The following is a 19,833-nucleotide window of genomic DNA, read 5'->3' as shown; positions in this document are numbered from 1 at the left end:
ATTGAGGCCATTTAAAAAGTAACTGAGCTAGTTAATGGACCTGCCCTTCTAACCTTAAGGTTGGCGGGCAGGCTGGGAGCCCTGGCGGGCTTCAGAAAAAGCATGAAACCTTATCCACGGGTGGGATGAAGTTTCATGTAGGTTTTTAAAAATTTAATTAAAGTTTGAAAGTGATGGACATGTCCCAACTCATGTGACAGTGTCACATGAAGGCATATGTCAGGGAAATTTTAATTTTGTCATTGACCATTTTTGAATTCGGCACCGATCTCCCTGAGGCAGCACTTAGCCTCAGGGAGATGAGTGCGCTCTTTTGCGCGCATGCACGAAAGAGCGCACTCCCGGCTGAGTGAGCCCTCGCGCCCCCCCCCCCCCCGCCCCCTCTGCTCGCACAGGGAGCGCATAGCGCTTCTTGGTGGATATCACAATGGGCAAGCCTTAATTGGCCTGCATGTAAAATGGTGGTGTGCCCCCAGTTGGGGGCACTGATTGGAGCTGCGTCTGCACGCGCCAGCTCCTACACTTACCCCCCATCGGGGGGGGGGGGAATTCTTCCCATAGAGTTTCTCTGCCACCAGTACATACTTGCAAAATTAGGCCAATTGTCACCCTTGTATGATAAGCCTCAAAATTACTAGGGGAGATGTTTTTGTACAAACTCTTAATGTGCTAATATCAAATTCTTTTCTCATAAATTTTAGCAAAACCACTGGTTTACTTAATGTCTTTTTAAAAATTCAGCCACTTTTTTGTAAATACTGAGTTGCTGAACTTCTAGTTTAACTCGTTCCTAATGCTGCCATTGATGCACCTGAGTTGAAGTGGGCAAATGTTTGAACATTCATTTTTGATTGGCAATGCAATTTGAGGGGCAAGAGCCCTTGTGCATCATACCAGCAAAGTCAGAATTAAAGGGAATAAGGAGTAAATCAGACATTATAAAGAACTGGGAAGATAATCAGCAGTTATTACAGAAAGAAATCTACTCGTTCTATATCATCTGTTGATCTCTGAAGAGTTCAAATCTGCTTGTTATATTGATTCAGACATTTTAGAAGTAATGTGTTGAGCTGGTGCCTTGTCCTCCCTGCTTTGGGTTTTGATATTCTTCTCCCTTATATTACAGACCGAGATGAATCCATAGGACCAGCAGAGGACTTTTTAAATCTTTTGTACATCTGGTAAGCTGGTTGTAACAAAACAACAATATGTTATAAACAAACAACAACATATGAATCCCATTATGAAGTTTAAGTGCCTTCTGAGATCAAAGGGAAAGTTGACATGAGCAGAAACAGCTGCTTCACTCGATTGATGATTGGCTTAACTAAAAGTTTATTGTTTTTAAAAAAATTTGGGAGAAAGATTGCCTAAGGCTCATTAACCAGGCACGGGGATTGCAACACAGGAATAACCCATGCCCGTTCATGCAAACTACATGCTGCCTGAGAATTTAAATGATAGTGTTGATCAAGCTTGTACGAGACTAGTGCCACTTGATGTTAGCCTGCACCTCTTAAAGGAGAGATGCATTTTGGCTGTAACAGCTGCTGGAATGGTTAAACTCGAGTGTGTGAGCAGGAAGAGGAGTGCAAATGGTGCAACAGACCAGATAGCTTGCCCCTAGGTTCCCCTGATGTAGCACTGGGTGCCTTGGTACTGGAGGCGAACAGGAGGAGAGGAGTGGGTGAAAAAATGAGGCTGATTACTAATGAGAGTACAGCACATAGTAGCTGAAAAGGGAGGTACGACTTACATACTGAGTATGTGAAAAACATGATTTTTGGGATCGAAAAGTGGGGTTGTCTTACATGTCAGGTTGACTTATACACCACAATCTATAGTAATTTACAAGTTGCAGATGGTGTAAGCATGTCTCTGTTGTTTCTCCCCTCAAAAGGATATGCTTGTATTGGAGACGGTACAGCGAAGGTTCACTAAAGTGCTCCCTAGGATGAGCGGGGTGTCCTATGATGAGATGCTGAGTAAATTGGGCTTATATTACTGGAGTTTCGAAGAATGAGAGGCAATCTCATTGAAACATACAAGGTTCTGAAGGGGTTTGATAGGCTAGCATAGATTTAAGGTGATTGGTAGAAGGATTAGAGGGGACATGAGGGAAAACTTTTTCATGCAGAAGGTGATGGGCATCTGGAATTCACTGCCTAAATCAGTGGTTGAGGCTGAAATGCTCAATTCATTTAAAAGGTACTTGGATCTGCATTTGAAGCGCTGTAACCTGCAAGGCTATGGACCAGGTGCTGAAAAGTGGGATTAAAATGAGCGGCTAGTTTCTTTTTCATCTTTTTCTGGCCAGCACAAACATGATGGGCTGAATGGCCTCTTTCTGTGCCATAAATTTTCTGTGGTTCTATGGTAGACACTGAGATTGTTTCCGCTGGTCGGGGAGTCTAAAACACTGGGGCACAGTCTCAGGATAAGGGACCGATCATTTAGAATTGAGACGTGGAGAAATCACTTCACACAAATCTTTGGAATTCTCTACCCCAAAGGTTTGTGGATGCTGCATCGTTGATTATATTTAAGGCTGGGATAGACAGATTTTTGGTCTCTCAGGGAATTAAAGTATATGGAGAGCGGGCAGGAAAGTGGAGTTGAAACCCAAGATGAGCCATGATTGTATTGAATTGAGGAGCAGGCTCGATGGGCCATGTGGTCCATTCCCGCTCCTATTTCTTGCGTTCTTATGTTTATTCCCTCTAATCAACTCTACCCTTTTGCCTTTATCCTATCAGATACTCAGAAGTTGCCACCTAGTCAAGAACTGGTGTGGAAACCTGAAGAGATTTATCTGTGGCTAACCAAAAAGGTTATGGATACTATTAGATTAAAAGAAGAGATATGTGATATTACCAAGGAGAGTCACAAGCCTGAGGATTGGGAGAGTTTTAGACAGCAGCAAAGGATGACAAAACATTGATAAAAAGGAAGAAAATAGAACATGAGAAAAACTCGCCAAAATTATAAAAGCAGATTTTAAAAACTTCCACACGCAAGTAAAAAAGTAGCAAAAGTTAAACATGGGTCCCTTTGAGGCTGAGACAGGAGAAATTATATTGAGGAATACCAAAATAATAACGATTTCAAATAAATATTTTGTGTCTGTCTTCACAGTAGAACACGCAAGAAACATATCAGAAATTGCGGGGAACAAAGGGTCCAATGCGAGTGAGAAGTTTAAAGAAATTAGTATTAGCAAATAAAAAGTACTGCAGAAATTAATGAGACTGTGTAGTAATTATAATTCAGATAAACATAGGACTGTAGCGTGTTGTAAGATTACATGATCTGTATAAACCAATGGGTTAGCAGCATGGAGAACCTCTATGGGAGAGTTCTTCTTTCGATATGAAGTTTGATGCAAACATGTAGTTGCTGCTGCTGTCTTGTAAATAAAGTTCAATGTTTCCACCAAGAAAAGTTGCCTGGAAGATCAACTCTATAACAGACTGTAAGTCAACCAATCCCCTGGACCTGATGGCCTACATCCTGGGGTTCTAAAAGAGGTGGTTGAAAAGATAGTGAATGCACTGATTGTGATCATCCAAAATTCTCTAGATTTTGGAATAGTCCCAGCAGTTTGGAAGTAGCAAATATAACACTTGCAGACACGCAGAAGTACTAAGCGGAGAAGTTAATGATGGCAGATCCTCTTATCGCCCGTCGCCAGGCGCATCAGAACCATGGCGGTTTCCAACAGGATCTTGACTGGCATGGATGCTGAGCTGGAGTCCCACACTGGACTGGAGATGCTGGGAGGGAACCATTGGTTTCACTGCCCTGGCCCCTGTCTCAGCAGCACCTACTGACAGGTTGCTGAGGAGCAGGGAGAAAACTGGATCGATGATACTGGGTGTCAGCAGCGCTGGCTCATGCCTTCCTGGGCAGCAGCCAAGAGTGAGCCCCACACCGCTTCCATGGCTGGGAGCCACTACCACACCTCTGCCAAGCTTCAGCTGGTGATCCTGGGGAGGAGAGTCTGTGTCTGGAACCCTTTGGCCCCAGCTCAGAGGGACTGAATCACCAGGTGATTTAACTAAATAGGGGAAAATCTTGTGCAAAATTTAGTGATAATCTGCTAAATTCTTTTCATCTTTTCAAAATCCTTGCTTTAAAATAACCCAGTTTCAGTCAGAAATCCTTCAGTAATGTCACTTGCAGTGACATCTCCTGGAATATGACCAGCCAGAGTTGGCAACCCTAGGAACCAATGGATGCCTTATACTTGGATTTTCAAAAGGCATTTGATAAAAGATAATTTGCCTTAGAGAGGATGCAGCGGAGGTTCACTAGTTCCGGTGATGGGAGGGTTGTTATGAGGAAAGATTGAGTAGAATGGGCCTATACTCTCTGCAGTTTAGAAGAATGAGAGATTATGGAATTGAAACATATAAGACTTTGAGAGGGCTTGACTGAGTGCATGCTGGGAAGCTGTTCCCCCTGGCAGGTTATGGGATTATCTCAGGCTCAAGAGATAGCCATGTTGGGCTGAGATAAGGAAAATTTTCTTTACTCAAGAGGGTTGTGAATCTCTGGAATTCTCTATCGCCGAGGGCTGTGGATGCTCCATCGTTGGTATATTCAAGGTGGAGATCGGGTTAGACTCGAATCAAGTGATATGGGAATTAGAAAGTGGATTTGAGTTTGAAGACCAGCCATAGTCTTGTTAAATGGTGGAGCAGGCTCAACAGGCTGGATTGTCCACTCCTGCTCCCATTTCTGATGTTCTTATGGCTTTTGGCATGGACCATAGAAGCATGCACAAGTGCCACGACCAGCATTCTGGTACCAAAATGGCACCTGTAGGATCAAAACTATGGATGCTATGGAGTCCAATTTTGAGGTGTTTCTAGTTTACATTCATAGGGTTCTAAACAGTGAAACTTGAAGTACGTGTATATATAGGTATGTATATTTATGTTTATGTGTATTTGCTTATCTTTGTGTATATGTGTATATGTATAATGGGTATATTTCGTCATCTGGCACCATTTTACCTTGGTGACTAGCAAAATTGGGTTCCTTAGTTGCTTAAAGGGCTTTTGTTTCAAAATCACATAAACTAAAATTGCATTTGTTGACTGATAGAATGCGGTGCAGCATGTTTGTTTTTTGCCATCAGCACAAATTTATTTTCTCATGTACTTTGTGGTATTGCAATTATTGGAGTTTTGAGATTACCTATATTACTCAGCCAATCTTCTTCTCCTGTGGTCATCCCCCTGCACCCTGCCACCCCAACCCCACTCAACAGGCCAAATCCTGTCAGGAGTAATATTAGTGCTGATCAGGAAATGAATGCCAAGATGAGTAGTGCGCACAAAACTTTACAGTCACGTCTTTCATTTCACAAGTGCACCTACCTGTTACAAACACTAATCCATAAAATATTTGAAAGCAAATATAAATGAAAGGGTATGCAAACATGGAGGACAGCTGTTCCTTGAAGGATATCATTAGGATTGTTGCACATAGGTTTCCATTTTGTACTCCTGTTTCTAATGCTATAGTTCGACATCTGTAAAAGAAAACAAAACAAAAATTAAATTAGAATAATCATTGAATATGTGAGTAAGCCACCTTCAACATGAAAGAGCTATTCTTGTTTATATAGCTTGTTTATTAAATAACTGGTTAATTCATTTGATCTATGCACCTAACAGATGGGTGCACTTGTGAAATGAAAGCAGTGACTGTAAAGTTTTGTGCACACTACTCACCTTAGCATGAATTTGATCTATCACATTTATTAACCACAGATCTTAAATAAACTATATACCAATAAACTATTTCCCTTGCAAAATATTCTTGGGAATTCATGATATTTTAATCAGACGGGCGGTCAAGCAACAGTTTTGCATAGTCTTCTCAAAGAATGGAGTTTGTTGGATAACATCCCAGCCATTTCTATCACCATCCCTGATGGTCTGGCAGGTCTGGCAGTATCTGTGGCGAGAGAAACAGAGTTTCTCTTCTACATATGACTCTTTTTTGGAGTTCTAAATAGCATTCCCTAGAAATGGTGTCCAGTATTGGCACACAATATTCGAGTTGGGGCCTAACCAATGTAAACTTGTTTTTGTACAATATAGCTCTATTTATAAAGGCTAGGATCCCATATGCTAATATATTCTCAGCTTGTCCTGCCACCTTTAAAGAATAACAAAGGACAACACTTCCTTTTTCTGTGACCTCTATCATCAAGAAGGCCAAGAGCAGCAATGTCATTTTCACACACCATCTTGATTTGGACATATATTGCTATTGTTACAATCCCAGCTGTTGTTAATACTGGACAAGTCGGATCCAAGTGAATAAAAACAAAAACAAAAAACTGCGGATGCTGGAAATCCAAAACGAAAACAGAAATACCTGGAAAAACTCAGCAGGTCTGGCAGCATCGGCGGAGAAGAACAAAGTTGACGTTTCGAGTCCTCATGACCCTTCAACAGAACTAAGTAAAAATAGGAGAGGGGTGAAATATAAGCTGGTTTAAGGTGGGGGGAGAAGTGGTGGGGGGTGGGGGGGCGGTGGTTGTAGGGACAAGCGAGCAGTGATAGGAGCAGATAACCAAAAGATGTCACAGACAAAAGAACAAAGAGGCGTTGAAGGTGGTGGTATTATCTAAAAGAATGTGCTAATTAAGAATGGATAGCAGGGCACGCAAGGTACAGATAGCTCTAGTGGGGGTGGGGTGAAATAAGACTAAAAGGGCATAAAAGGTATAGATTTAAAAATAATGGAAATAGGTGGGAAAAGAAAAATCTATATAAATTATTGGAAAAAACAAAAGGGAGGGGGAAGAAACAGAAAGGGGGTGGGGATGGAGGAGGGAGATCAAGATCTAAAGTTGTTGAACTCAATATTCAGTCCAGAAGGCTGTAAAGTGCCTAGTCGGAAGATGAGGTGCTGTTCCTCCAGTTTGTGTTGAGCTTCACTGGAACAATGCAGCAAGCCAAGGACAAACCTGGCTTGATAGATCCTAACTTTTTTTTAGAAACTGTGGAGGAAAGTTACTGAACAAATTCACAGAAGTCTGCTGCTGAACATCTAACACAAAGAATAAAATATTTATTAAGCAAGAAAAATGAACCATATTACACCAAAAAGGTTGGAAAGATCTCAATACAAACACAAGACGATAATTCAAATTCACACTATTCCTTTACCCCAGCAATATTTTTACAGACACACAAAGCAATGAAGAGTTACCACTAGCTTGACACAAAGGCTTCTGGCTTGGTAAGAGACATGAGTTGGGTGAAAAGCATCGAGTGAATGCTTAAGAATTCACCAGAAGAAACATATGCCAGTCTCAAGACACTATTTCCTTAACTGCAGAACAAACAAAAAAGTTCCCTAAACTCAGTCGTCCAGTGGCATCTCTGCTAAACTGATCAATTTACTAAGTTCTATAAATGACTATTCAGTCAACTACTGTCCTCAATAGCCTTTTAGTCTTTCTCATCAGAGAGCTTAAAATTCCTGTCATCTCTCTCTAACACTCACTGAACTTTCTCTATTTTTGTCTTTTCTTCTGTGTCTATATCACTTGACCATTGTCACTTGGCAAATGTAAAGATTTTTTCTACTTTGTGTTGTTCTCCCCACAATCACTAAACTTTTAACCTCTTTTAACCCATCTCAGTAACTTCAAGGCTTGTAAAACCTCATTAAAAATGTATACATACAAACAAACGCAAAAGACCTGATCTTTAGTCAGGAGGCTATCCAGGCTCCCAGGCATGAAGGCTCACAAACATCCTAAATGAAACTGAAACGATTTTACCTTTCTTAACACACAAATATATATATAATATATATTCAACTTAAAAATTATATGTTGTTCATAATACAATTATTGTTCCTGGAGCAAAATCCTGGAATTCTCTACCTAACATCATTGCAGGAGCACTATTACTGTAAGCACTGGAGTTTCTCAGGACAATTAGGGATGGGCAATAAATACAGTCTGACCAGTGTTATCCACACCCTGAGAACAAGTATGAAGATAAAAATAATTTATTTGCGTCATATAGCACAATGCATTTAAGGGAATCTGAATAATGCCAGAACAGCACAGGGAAGAGCAGTCCAATGAAATCATGTGGCACTTCTGCAGCATGAGGATAGTGTGGCTCAAAAGATACAGATTTGGTCTGTTAACTTACTTGGTCCATGACTGTTGTACAAGCACAGCCAAAATAAAACCAGTCACGTAACCAATCAGTGGGTTGATGATTCCAATAATGAACAATGGTAAATCTGCATTCCACGAGCCTTTGTACAGTAGTGAGGTTACCACTGCTAAAACAATTAATACGAATGTACCTATGCCAGTTCCAACCTGTGGAGAAACACAAACATTGGTTATTTAAGTCAGCACACTGTTTAAGAGTTCTGTAAAGGGAACACAGTGTGCACTGCATCACCAATCATATCACAAATGAGAGGGAGCAGTAGGAAAAGGACTTTGGATCTGTGATTTACTGGTGGAATTTTCTGTTCTGCAGACTAAGTGCAGTGGCAGGCAGGGATGTTGGCATGCTTCCTGCTGGGCAGCGGGGTGGGGGAACACACGTGATCTTCCAATTTTCAGCTCCTTATTTATGCATGAGTGGGGGGCTCAGCAAATTTTGTGGCAGAGTGGGCAGGAAGCTGCCCACCCCACTGTTACTTTATGGGGTCTAAGATCCTGGCGCCATATTTAAAGGGCAGCTGGACAGGCTGCATTGCAGGCAAGGAGTTCCGCATTACTCCTCCAGAGTCCTTGCCACCGCAGCTCATACTGGAGAAGCTGGCAGATGTGAACAACCATATCCCGGGACACACAAGCTTGCCTCCAGCATTGCCTTTTGCTCTTTCCTAGGCAAGATCACAGCTAGCAATACGCCCATGGTTGGGCCAATGCTTATCATTGCAGTGGGCTATGTTTGCCATTTTCTTGGCCTTATAGAGGCCCCACTGCCCCATGCTCCTCTTAGCACTGTGCCAACCGGTGATGGGCCCTCCTTCTCCTCATCTGGATGACAGCCATTACCAATGCAGAGTTGTAAGCCTGTAGCCTGCATTATCGATGCCTCAGTGAATGTGTGAACGAATTGAAGTGCTAATTTAGTGAGCATGTTGTTTGCAGGTTTCCCTCCATCTCAAAGTCAAGTGCTAAATCCTTAACCTGGCCTCCATATAGACATGGCATCCCCACCCCACCCCTTTGAGGTAAAGGATATCCTGGAGGACCAGAGATGGATGGTCCTCCCATTCCGACATGAATGCATATGGAGACATTGCTCTTGGACCAGGGTGATGAGAGCCATGTGCAGGAAGCCTCACATGGACACTTTTCTGCTTTCCTCAACCATCCTCAGGACTCTATGGACAGACCACTGCATTGGCAGCATAGAAGGCAATTGCATGATCCTTTGTCAGCCATTACCATTCACTCGGGAGGATGGAGGTTTGGAGTCGCGAGTTGGCTGTCCTCAATCACCATGCCCCTTGGAGCCATCCACCTCCCTCCCTCCTTTCATCCCTGCCTCTGACTGCAGTGGATGGCAAAGGGTACAGAGTGAACAGCAGTTCCACACCTTGCTGGGGTCTCAAGGTTTTAAAACCTATGAGTCTGTAATAAACCTGTTGCCGGATGGGCTTCAGCTGTGAGAGGAGAACACATCTGAGCATTTTTGTCATCCAGTTTCCTCATGATTATTCGAGTGTCCCTTTAATCAGCCTATTGTGCTGACCTTGAACTCCACCCACCCTAAAAAACCCTCGTTCCACTGTGAGACATCACAGTTTTACATCAAATGGAAAGATGGTGCGTGTAACTTTCCAGACATGTTCCACCACTATCTACCCTCCCCCTTACTCATCAACTTCTACCCATATATCCACCCAATACCACCGTCCCTCTCCCCTCTGTCACCCTTGAACCTCCCCTGCTACCCTGGACCCTATCACGACCCAGCTCCACATGCCATTCCTTCCCTCAGAGTCAACACCTGTTACCATCCACAGGCCTACCCTGACCCTGCCCCCTCCTGTTATCTGAGCCGCCTGTTTTGTCCCCCTCATGACCTACCCGATGATACCTTCATCTAACAGACTTACACCCTGAACCTGTCACCCTACCACATCCCATTTTCCCCTCTGGCTGTGACTGTTCCCTCCTATCACCAGTACCTTGAGTTCACGCGACCAGGACCCCACTGTCAACTCTACCGATCCCGGCCTCTAAGACACCCTCCCCCTTACCCGGAGAACTTCACCCTCAACCCCCACCTTCCCCTGCCAGCCTGCCTCCCATGTCCAGCCTTGGAGCTGCCTGTGATACATGCATCCGAATTATGACCCTTTTAAAGGCAGGTGAAAGCAGCGTCTACAAACCTCGAAGTCGCTGACGAAATGAAGCTCGCCAGGTGCACACCAGTCACGTACACAGTCACGAAACAGACCATACTAATTATCCACTGGCAGGGCAGGGGAAACATGATTCCGACGAACTGGCCTTTTAATGAACATTCATGAGATGCTAACAAATGTGAATGTGGTTCCAGACAGATCAGCGAAACCTCGTGACACCTTTAACCCACCATCAAAGTTGCAGAACAAAACTCCAAACTGATTTCCCTATGGCAGGAAAGTGACTTTTGCAATCACTCCAAATTTAGTGCCACCCTACCCGCCATGATTCCACCACTGGTGGGAGTGGAAAATTCCACCCACTCTGTGTGGGAGACTGAATGATCGCCTGTACAGGGATGCTAGGCACCCTGAATACCTTCTGCAAATGGCTGTAGGGCAATACTAATGGAGGCCTGCGAGCAAGACTCCAGCCACTTACTCTAGGGGGAAAGATAGGTCAGCTGAATCTACTTCAAGAAGAAAGGGATAAGGTGGGAGAGATAAAAAGGGCAGAAAAATAAAGATAAGAACACATTTGAAAAGAAAGCACTAAAGGCAGCTTTCTCTTACATTCAGAAATTAGCAAACATATTGTCCCCAAAATTCAATTAGTGGCAAGGTGGATGGATTTCTGGAATGGATGCCAAGAAGTGCAGTTCTAATGGCATCTAACATGTGCTTCCCATTCTCCTATTTTCTGAGGGGGTTTAAGTCAATCTTCCCCCCAACATTTCAATAGAGTGTGTCGGGAGCGGGGGGGTCCTTCTTCAGCTACCCTGAAAATTGCACCCATTATACCCTAAGTAGGCCTCAGTGGAGCTAAGAGCTAAAAGAGCAGTTCAGAGGCTAGGAATTCTGTGGCGAGTAACTCATCTCTTGACTCCCCAAAGTCTGTCCACCATCTACAAGGCACAGGTCAGGAGTGTGATGGAATACTCTCCACTTGTCTGGATGAGTGCAGCTCCAACAACACTCAAGAAGCTTGACAGCATCCAGGACAAAGCAGCCGCTTGATCAGCACCCCAACGACCATCTTAAAATTCGCTCTTGCTACTACAGGTGCACAGTGGAAGCAGTGTGTATACACGATGTACTGCAGTTAATTGCCAATCCAGTAGCCCCTTCCAAACCCATGACTACTACCACCTAGAAGATCAAGGGCAGCAAATGCATGGGAACACCACCACATATAAGTTCCCCCCAAGCCATCCTGACTTGGAACTTTATACTACCAATCCTTCACTGTCGCTGAGTCAAAAACCTGAAACTCCCTAACAGCACTATAGTTGTACCAACACCAGATGGACTGCCAAGGTTCACCATCACCTTCTCAAGGCAATTAGGGATGAGGAACAAATGCTGGCTCACATCCATGAAAGAATTAAGAAGAAAGCTCACCCGAGTCCCAGTGCGAAAAGGAAATTGCTGGGAGTAGATAGATTATCTTACTGAGGCAAAATGCTTACTCCACTGGAAGCAGAACAGGAGACATTTCTTCAGAGTCTCTGCTCCTCCATAAGACCAACATGGTGCTTTCCATCAGCAGCTCAGGGCAGGCGTCCTTGATATACCCTTCTGGCACAATGCCTCAACCCTGGCCTTACAAATGGCTGTCTCAGGCATTTGGAATGTGGTCAAGGGTCTAGAGCTGGAGTGGGCAGAAGGCCTGTCCACAGTTGTACTATGATGTGGTCTCCCAAGTTACATTAATACATACAAACTTATGAACTAGGAGTTAGAGTATGCCTCTCGGCCCCTCGAATCTGCTCCACCATTTGATAAGTTCATGGTTGATCTAATTTTAACCTCTACTTTCCCATCCAACATCGCCCCCCCACCCCCCCAACAAAGTCTCTGACTTCCTTGTCAGTTAAGAATCTATCTAACTCGGCTTAAAAATATTCAATGACGCAGCCTCCACTGCTCTCTGAGGAAGAGAATTCCACAGACCAAAGACCCTATGAAAGAAAAATCTTCTCCTCATCTTTGTTTTAAATGGGAGACCCCTTATTTTTAAACTGTGTCCCTAGTTCTAGTCTCTTCCACAAGGGAAAAGATCCTTTCAGCATCTACCCTGTCAAGTATCCTCAGGATCTTGTGCTTCAATAAGATCACCTCTTCCAAACTCCAATGGATACAGGCCCAATCTTCTCAACCTTTCCTCATAAGGCTCCCTTCAGTCGAATGGACCTTCTCTTCACTGCTTCCAATGTTAATATCTTTTTCCAACTAAAGAGACCAAAACTGTACACAGTACTCCAGGTCTGGTCTCATCAATGCGCTGTACAACTGCAGCAAAAATTTTCCTGATTTTATATTCCATTCCCATTGCAATAAATGACAACACTCCATTTGCCTTCCTAATCACTTGCTGTACCCTCAATTTTTTTTTGTGATTCATGTGTCAGGACACCCAGATCACTCTGTGCCTCAGAGTTCTGCAATCTGCCTCTACTTAAATAACATGCTGCTTTTCTATTCTTCCTGCCAAAGTCGACAAGTTCACATTTTTCCACATTATACTCCATCTGCCAAATTTTTGCTCACTTATTTAATCTATTGTTATGAAACAGCAGCTGGTAAAGCTGAGTTATTTAAAAATCCCAGAGGGAAACTTTAAACAACTGTTATAATGTTTGAGATGCAACTGTGAATTCAAGCATCAAACCATCAGTTCTCGAGAGGTTTTTATATCAAATTACAGGAGACATTTATTAATTTACAAAAGTTAAACACATACACATGGTTACAAGTTACTACTATCTTAATTTTTAACAAATTCCCAAACTAATCTCCACTAAGGCAACAGCAACCCATAGACTTTAAGCAGACACAGGCAAAGCATTTTCACCGTACAAGTTCAAAATGAGTTTCCTTTCACTTTGGCTTCTTTGCAGACAAACACAGTGGTAGGCTCCTAGGCTTTGATGTTACGTTGCCTCTGCTCTGCACACACAAAACTGCTGTCTGTTATACCCAGCACATCTCATTCAATGTAAATTCTCATTGGAGAGAATTTTCCCCCACCGGGGGGGGGGGGCAGGCGTGGACCCAATTGGTGCCCCCGATTGGGTGGGCCAATTAAGGCTTATCAACCTTACGGTTGGGCGGGTAGGTTTCTCAATGGGGTTAATTAGTTAATTAATGGCCTTAATAGGCCTTTGACAGTTCGGTGGGCACGCAGCCAAGTCGGTTGTGCGCCCGCCGAACTGAACTTCTAAATGACGCGTGATGATGTTTGGACGTACGCCCAACATCACCCTGCGTCATTTTACACCTCAGCTAGCAGGCCCCAACCCCGCTCGCCGAGGCGAAGATTCAGCCCATTGTATCATCAGCCCCTTTGAACTCTACCTCTTCTGACAATAAAACCCTTTTCATAGTACCAATTTTTATTATTAATATAAACATTGTTTGGTCTCTGCTAGTTAGGTGCCAAATTTCACTCCCCTCTTGAATGCTCTATTCAACAAAATGCAAATGCACTCTACCTCTTACATCTCAAAACTAGTATATATCAAAGCACCCAGACTACCTGGTTTTAATCCAATTAAGACACACCCACATACTAAACCTCTATTTAAAAAAAAATTCCAATAACATTATATAGATTAATAGTTTCATGCCCTATGTCCTCTTCACAACTTATTCTCCTATCTATCTTTGTGTCACCAACAAATTTAGCAACCATACATTCAGTCCCTCCATCCAAGTCATTGATATAATTGTAAATAGTTGAGGCCCCAGCATTGATCGCCTGTGGCACTCCACTGGTTACAGCTTGCCAACCCAAAAATGACTGATTTGTCCCTGCTCTCTGTTTCCTGTTAGCTAACCAATCCCTTACCCATGGTAATATGTTACTCCCTGCATCATGAGCTCTTATTCTGTGTAGTAACCTTTGATATCCCACCTTGACAAATGCCTTTTGGAAATCCAAGCACACCACATCCACAGATTTCCCTTTCTCCACATTGCTTGTTCCTTCCTCAAAGAACTCTAATAAATTAATCAAACATGATTTCCCTCTCACAAAACCATGTTGACTCTGCCTGATTGCATTGAGATTTTCTAAGTGACCTGCGAATAATGGGTTCAAAATCAGATTCACCCAATCTATATGTAGATTAAAATCACCCATGATTATCACCGTAACCTTCTCACAAGCCTCCGTTATTTCTTCAACTACACTCCGTCTGAAAGTGTGGTTAATGTTAAGGAACCTATAAACCACTCCCACAACTTCAGATGAAGTGTATACATGAGAAGCATAATAGCCTGTCCTCTTTACAGATTTTCCAGCAATTTTAGTTTTTAATTTGAGAGCAATGTTGACTTTGGGAGATAAAAGCAAAAAATTGCGGATGCTGGAAATCCAAAACAAAAATAAAAATACCTGGAAAAACTCAGCAGGTTGGGCAGCATCTGCGGAGAGGAACACAGTTAACGTTTCGAGTCCGTATGACTCTTCAACAGAACTAAGTAAAAATAGAAAAGAGGTGAAATATAAGCTGGTTTAAGGGCTGGGGGGTGGAGCTGGATAGAGGGCCAGTGATAGGTGGAGATTGCCAAAAGATGTCATAGACAAAAGGACAAAGAGGTGTTGAAGGTGGTGATATTATCTAAGGAATGTGCTAATTAAGGGTAGAAAGCAGGACAAGCAAGGTACAGATAGCCCTAGTGGGGGTGGGGTGAAGGGAAGGGATCGAAATAAGCTAAAAGGTAAAGATAAAACAATGGATGGAAATACATTTAAAAATAATGGAAATAGGTGGGAAAAGAAAAATCTATATAAATTATTGGAAAAAAAAGGGGATCGGAAAGGGGGTGGGGATGGAGGAGAGAGTTCATGATCTAAAATTGTTGAACTCAACATTCAGTCCAGAAGGCTGTAAAGTGCCTAGCCGGAAGATGAGGTGCTGTTCCTCCAGTTTGCGTTGAGCATCACTGGAACAATGCAGCAGGCCAAGGACGGACATGTGGGCATGAGAGCAGGGTGGTGTGTTGAAATGGCAAGCGACAGGGAGGTCTAGGTCATGCTTGCGGACAGACCGAAGGTGTTCTGCAAAGTGGTCACCCAGTCTGCGTTTGGTCTCTCCAATGTAGAGGAAACCGCATTGGGAGCAACGAATGCAGTAGACTAAATTGAGGGAAGTGCAAGTGAAATGCTGCTTCACTTGAAAGGAGTGTTTGGGCCCTTGGACGGTGAGGAGAGGGGAAGTAAAGGGGCAGGTGTTGCACCTTCTGCGGTTGCATGGTCTGTTCTGATGATGCCACTTTCAAAAACAGTTCCTCTGACATGTCTTCCTTCTTCCTTAACCGAGGTTTTCCACCCACGGTGGTTGACAGGGCCCTCAATCATGTCCGGCTCATCTTCTGCGCATCCGCCCTCACAACTTCCTCTCCCTCCCAGAAACATGATAGGGTCCCCCTCGTCCTCACTTATCACCCCACCAGCCTCCGCATTCAAAGGATCATCCTCTGCCATTTCCGCCAACTCCAGCATGATGCCACCACCAAACACATCTTCCCTTCACCCCCCCTGGCGGCATTACGCAGGGATCGTTCCCTCCGGGACACCCTGGTCCACTACTCCATCACCCTCTACACCTCAACGCCCTCCTACGGCACCTTCCCATGCAACCGCAGAAGGTGCAACACCTGCCCCTTTACTTCCCCTCTCCTCACCATTTTTCTTTACTTTCAACTGTGTGCGAGGTATGGCCTGATTTCAGTTCTTCTCATTCCCTTTGTTCTTTCTTGCTTTTTCTCATCCTTTCATGTTTTTTCTTGCTTTTTATTCTCGTCACCAGTTTGTTGGATCCTGTGCCCTGGTTTGTTGGGGCTGAAGGATCCGGGTTGCACGCTTGTTTCGAGGTGACCGAGTTGGTACCAAAGACAGAGAAGATCAGTAGATTGTTCTTAGAAGAAACACATTCTGTTTATTTACAAAAGGAACTCAGCAGATACACTTGTGTGGCTTACAACTCAAAACTCTCTTTACACTTCTGACTCTAACTCAAGACTACTGACTACAGAGGTAGCCTGCGTTACTCTGCTATTGGATATCAAAATCATGTGATCTGCCGTTACCACATTCGTCTTAAAGGTATATTACATATCAGATTACTACAGAATCATTGTTTGTCTCCACTTCCATCAGCCTAGTGGGCAGCGAATTCCAAGTCATTGCCACTTGCTGTGTAAAGACATTCTTCCTTAAGTTCCCCCTGCATCTCATGACCCAAAACCTGAAATCTATGTTCCCTAGACTTTGTACTATTAGCTAATACCATCAGTTATCGACCTGAATATTTACATCATTTTCTCTTTTTATTCCAATCTGTGCAGCTGTGTTAACATTTAAACTAATCTTTACTGCTGTACATCAATCCTGCATGTCATTTACTAAGTATTTCACTTGTGTGGGAGGAAGAGAAATTAAATCATTGCTGCGCTGACTATGTATTTGTTACAGCACTTTGCTGTTTGTTGGTTTATTTTCAAGAAATCTTTAACCCATTTTCATGGACACTACACTTTCTTACCACATAGTTTTTCCTTAATTTTCATGTCCAAATTTTCTTCATTATACATTTTTCCAATTTTAGACATGCCACTTTATCTGGAGCCTGGCTAACTTGGCAGTTAATTATTGCTGTAAACTTTAGGGTTGGTGAAAACAATGCTAGTTAGTCGGCATCACTATGACACAATTATTGTGAAGTAGCTCCAGCAATCGTGAATGCAAGACGTGATCTAAATTAAAGCGCCACACTACTCAGGGAGGAGTACCTTCTATCTGAAATGCTGTCCCTCTGAAAGGGTTGAAAGGTTTACTTAATATATAAATATTTTCTCTCGTCACAGCTTTCCAATACATTGGTTCCTTTGTCAAATAATCACTTCATACCTTTTCAGAATGAGCACTCTTGGCGTGGTGTCTCAGCCCTTCTCCCAGGACCACATATCATTAAATCACAATGCCCACAATTTTCCAGCTACTCAGCCTTTGAATTCCACGCATGCACGTTCTACAGGAGTGCCACAGTTTGCATCTTTAGTCATTCCTGAAACTCTGGGCACAATAAAATCCAAGAAAGCTTTGTCCAATCCATGTAACAAATTTACATGCGCTCACATATGTGAAGGGCTGCAAGTAGTGATTTGGGTGTCCCTTAACACATTCCTGCTATTGTAGATCAGAACACTGCTTCCCCATTTACAGCAGAAGGCTGCATAAAACAGGAGGGAGCAGACAGGCATGGAAAGAACTTCAAGCTATTGAGTTTTGTTTTAAGAGATTGTACTAGAATTCTTAACCTTAGAGATCACAGAGAACGTGGGGGAGATTGAAGGTATTCCATGTTCTTTCTTCTTATCACTGTCTCCTCTAAGACTTTTTAATCACATTATCCAACTATCCTGTTACCTTCAGGGGTCTGGGAACATGCACTCCAAGGCCACTCTGTTCCTTGACACTTCTCAGTATCCTATCATATATGGTGTATTGCTTTGCCTTGCCCACTCTCCCAAAGTGCATGACCTCACACTTCTCTGTGTTGAATCCCATTTATAATTTTTCTGCTCACCTGACCAGCCCATTGATATCTTCCTGCAGTCTACAGCTTTCTTCCTCACTATCAACCACATGGCCAATTTAATCATGTCTGCTGCATTTAATCGTTGATGTGCACATGAGAAAGAAGGGACCGAAGGCAGAATTTCCCATTCCGGGAATGGGGAGTGTTTTCCACCACAGAGGTGGCTGGGGATTTGCACCGTATCGTGCAATCTCATTAATTATGCATTCGGGTCTTCCCGGCGTATCACTCAGTAGGGTAGGCTGGATAGCACGTGCCCCGCCATCATATCTGGGCACCATTTTTTAAAAGGTGTGCAGATAGCAACCTACACAACATTGAGGGAGGAGATGGCCCGAAGGGGACAGGGAGATCCGGTGGCCAAATTCAACGATGCTTCTCTGGGCATCCTGCTCGACAGAGTGGAGGCCAGGAAGGGTGTCCTCTATCCACAGGATGGGAGGAGCAGGCTGAGCTGGGAGAGGAACCCGACATGGGAGCAAGACTCCAGGGCAGTCAGTGCCCAGGGCCTCCAGCAGAGAACTGCCCAGCAGTGCTGAAAAATAATGAATGACCTCATCCGCTCAGCCAGGGTAAGTGAACCCTCAGCTGCTCACATTCACCTCACTGAATGGGATAGGGGGCATGGGCCTCAGCAGCAACGTGATAAGGTGATTCTTCATAGCCCCACTGCAGTCCACCCACTCTGCTGGTGGAGAGGCCACTGTGGGTCCCTGACCCTTCCACACAGAGGCCTCACATGCTGTCTGAGAGAGGGGTTGCGGTGGGAGTTGGTGGAAGGGGTTCAGGTGTTGAGAGGATCAGCATCACTAATGACATGCCTCTGTGAGCCTTATCCTTATATCCGCAGGGGCTCACTGCTCTGGAGGGTGTTGCTCTAGAACCCCTCTGGACAACCTGCAGTGCATCAGTCAAATGGCACACGATCCAGTGGGTTATTTGGAAGACTGGAAGCATGGGAAAGATACATGAAAACCAACTTCCTCCGACCCCATCTTCTCTGTTTGCGCAGGAGAAGTTAAAGGAGAGAGATGGTCACACCTCAAAGGCCTAACAGACTTTGAGGAGTGGGCAGCCCAGCTGGCAGGGTTGGAGAGGGACAGAGCCTGTGGAAATGACGAGATGGGTTTGCAGTCTCGATCCAGTAAGGAGCCATGCACGTCATAGAAACCTAAGGTCATGCAGCTCATGCAGTCACTGGCTCTCTCCTCCCTCACCAGATGGCACCAGGAAGAGAGCAGGGCCCGAAGGTGATGAAGCCCTGTCCAGCACTTGGACAAACAGAGAAAATGGAGGACATTACAGAGGAAGAATGTGCAAATGTAGAGGGATCACAGCAGGCACCTGCACCCCGCACCAGCCCAGTGACATACACCTCAGTCGGTATTAGATCTAGTTTAGGAAGGGTTTCACTGCACAGACAGGGGGAGTCAGTGTTAGCCAAGCTCACTGGCACTTGGAAGACTGCTGGGGAAGGGGCATCTGCAACGTTTGAGTCCGATGACGAGCCTCTGGAATCGGCCTTCCAACTGATGGTGGAGAGTCAGCAAGAGGCGGGGGAGCATCAGGCAGAGATGTTGGAGAGCTCACATGCCGTCTGAGGAAAGGGGTGTGGTGGCAGTGGGGCGAAGGGGCTTCGGCGTTGAGGGCACCAGCACCATGCATAATTACTTGCATTTTTATATCATATATAAGGATATAAGATAACCCTATATCTGCATGGCTCACTGTTCTGGAGGGCGTTGTGCTCCACTTGCACTTGAATAAGGTCTGATGTTCCTTATTTGCAATGTAGTCCCTAAGC

General features: G+C 44.0%; 1 protein-coding gene across 1 annotated transcript in view; it reads right to left on the bottom strand.

The window, feature by feature from the left end:
• Positions 1 to 410: 410 nt before the first annotated feature.
• LOC144686005 (sodium-dependent organic anion transporter-like) overlaps positions 411 to 19,833 on the bottom strand; it is a 59,942-nt gene continuing 40,519 nt past the window's right edge. Inside the window, exons 4-6 of the mRNA XM_078551163.1 lie at positions 8,193 to 8,368; positions 5,385 to 5,539; positions 411 to 1,186 (exon numbers count right to left, since the gene is read on the bottom strand). Coding sequence (XP_078407289.1) covers positions 1,116 to 1,186; positions 5,385 to 5,539; positions 8,193 to 8,368 — 402 coding nt within the window. The 3' untranslated portion in view covers positions 411 to 1,115. The remainder of the gene's footprint in view (positions 1,187 to 5,384; positions 5,540 to 8,192; positions 8,369 to 19,833) is intronic.

This window comes from Cetorhinus maximus, chromosome 1, assembly GCF_964194155.1.
Source record: "Cetorhinus maximus chromosome 1, sCetMax3.hap1.1, whole genome shotgun sequence".
Taxonomy (NCBI): domain Eukaryota; kingdom Metazoa; phylum Chordata; class Chondrichthyes; order Lamniformes; family Cetorhinidae; genus Cetorhinus; species Cetorhinus maximus.
This window is presented reverse-complemented; position numbering and strand designations above follow the sequence as displayed.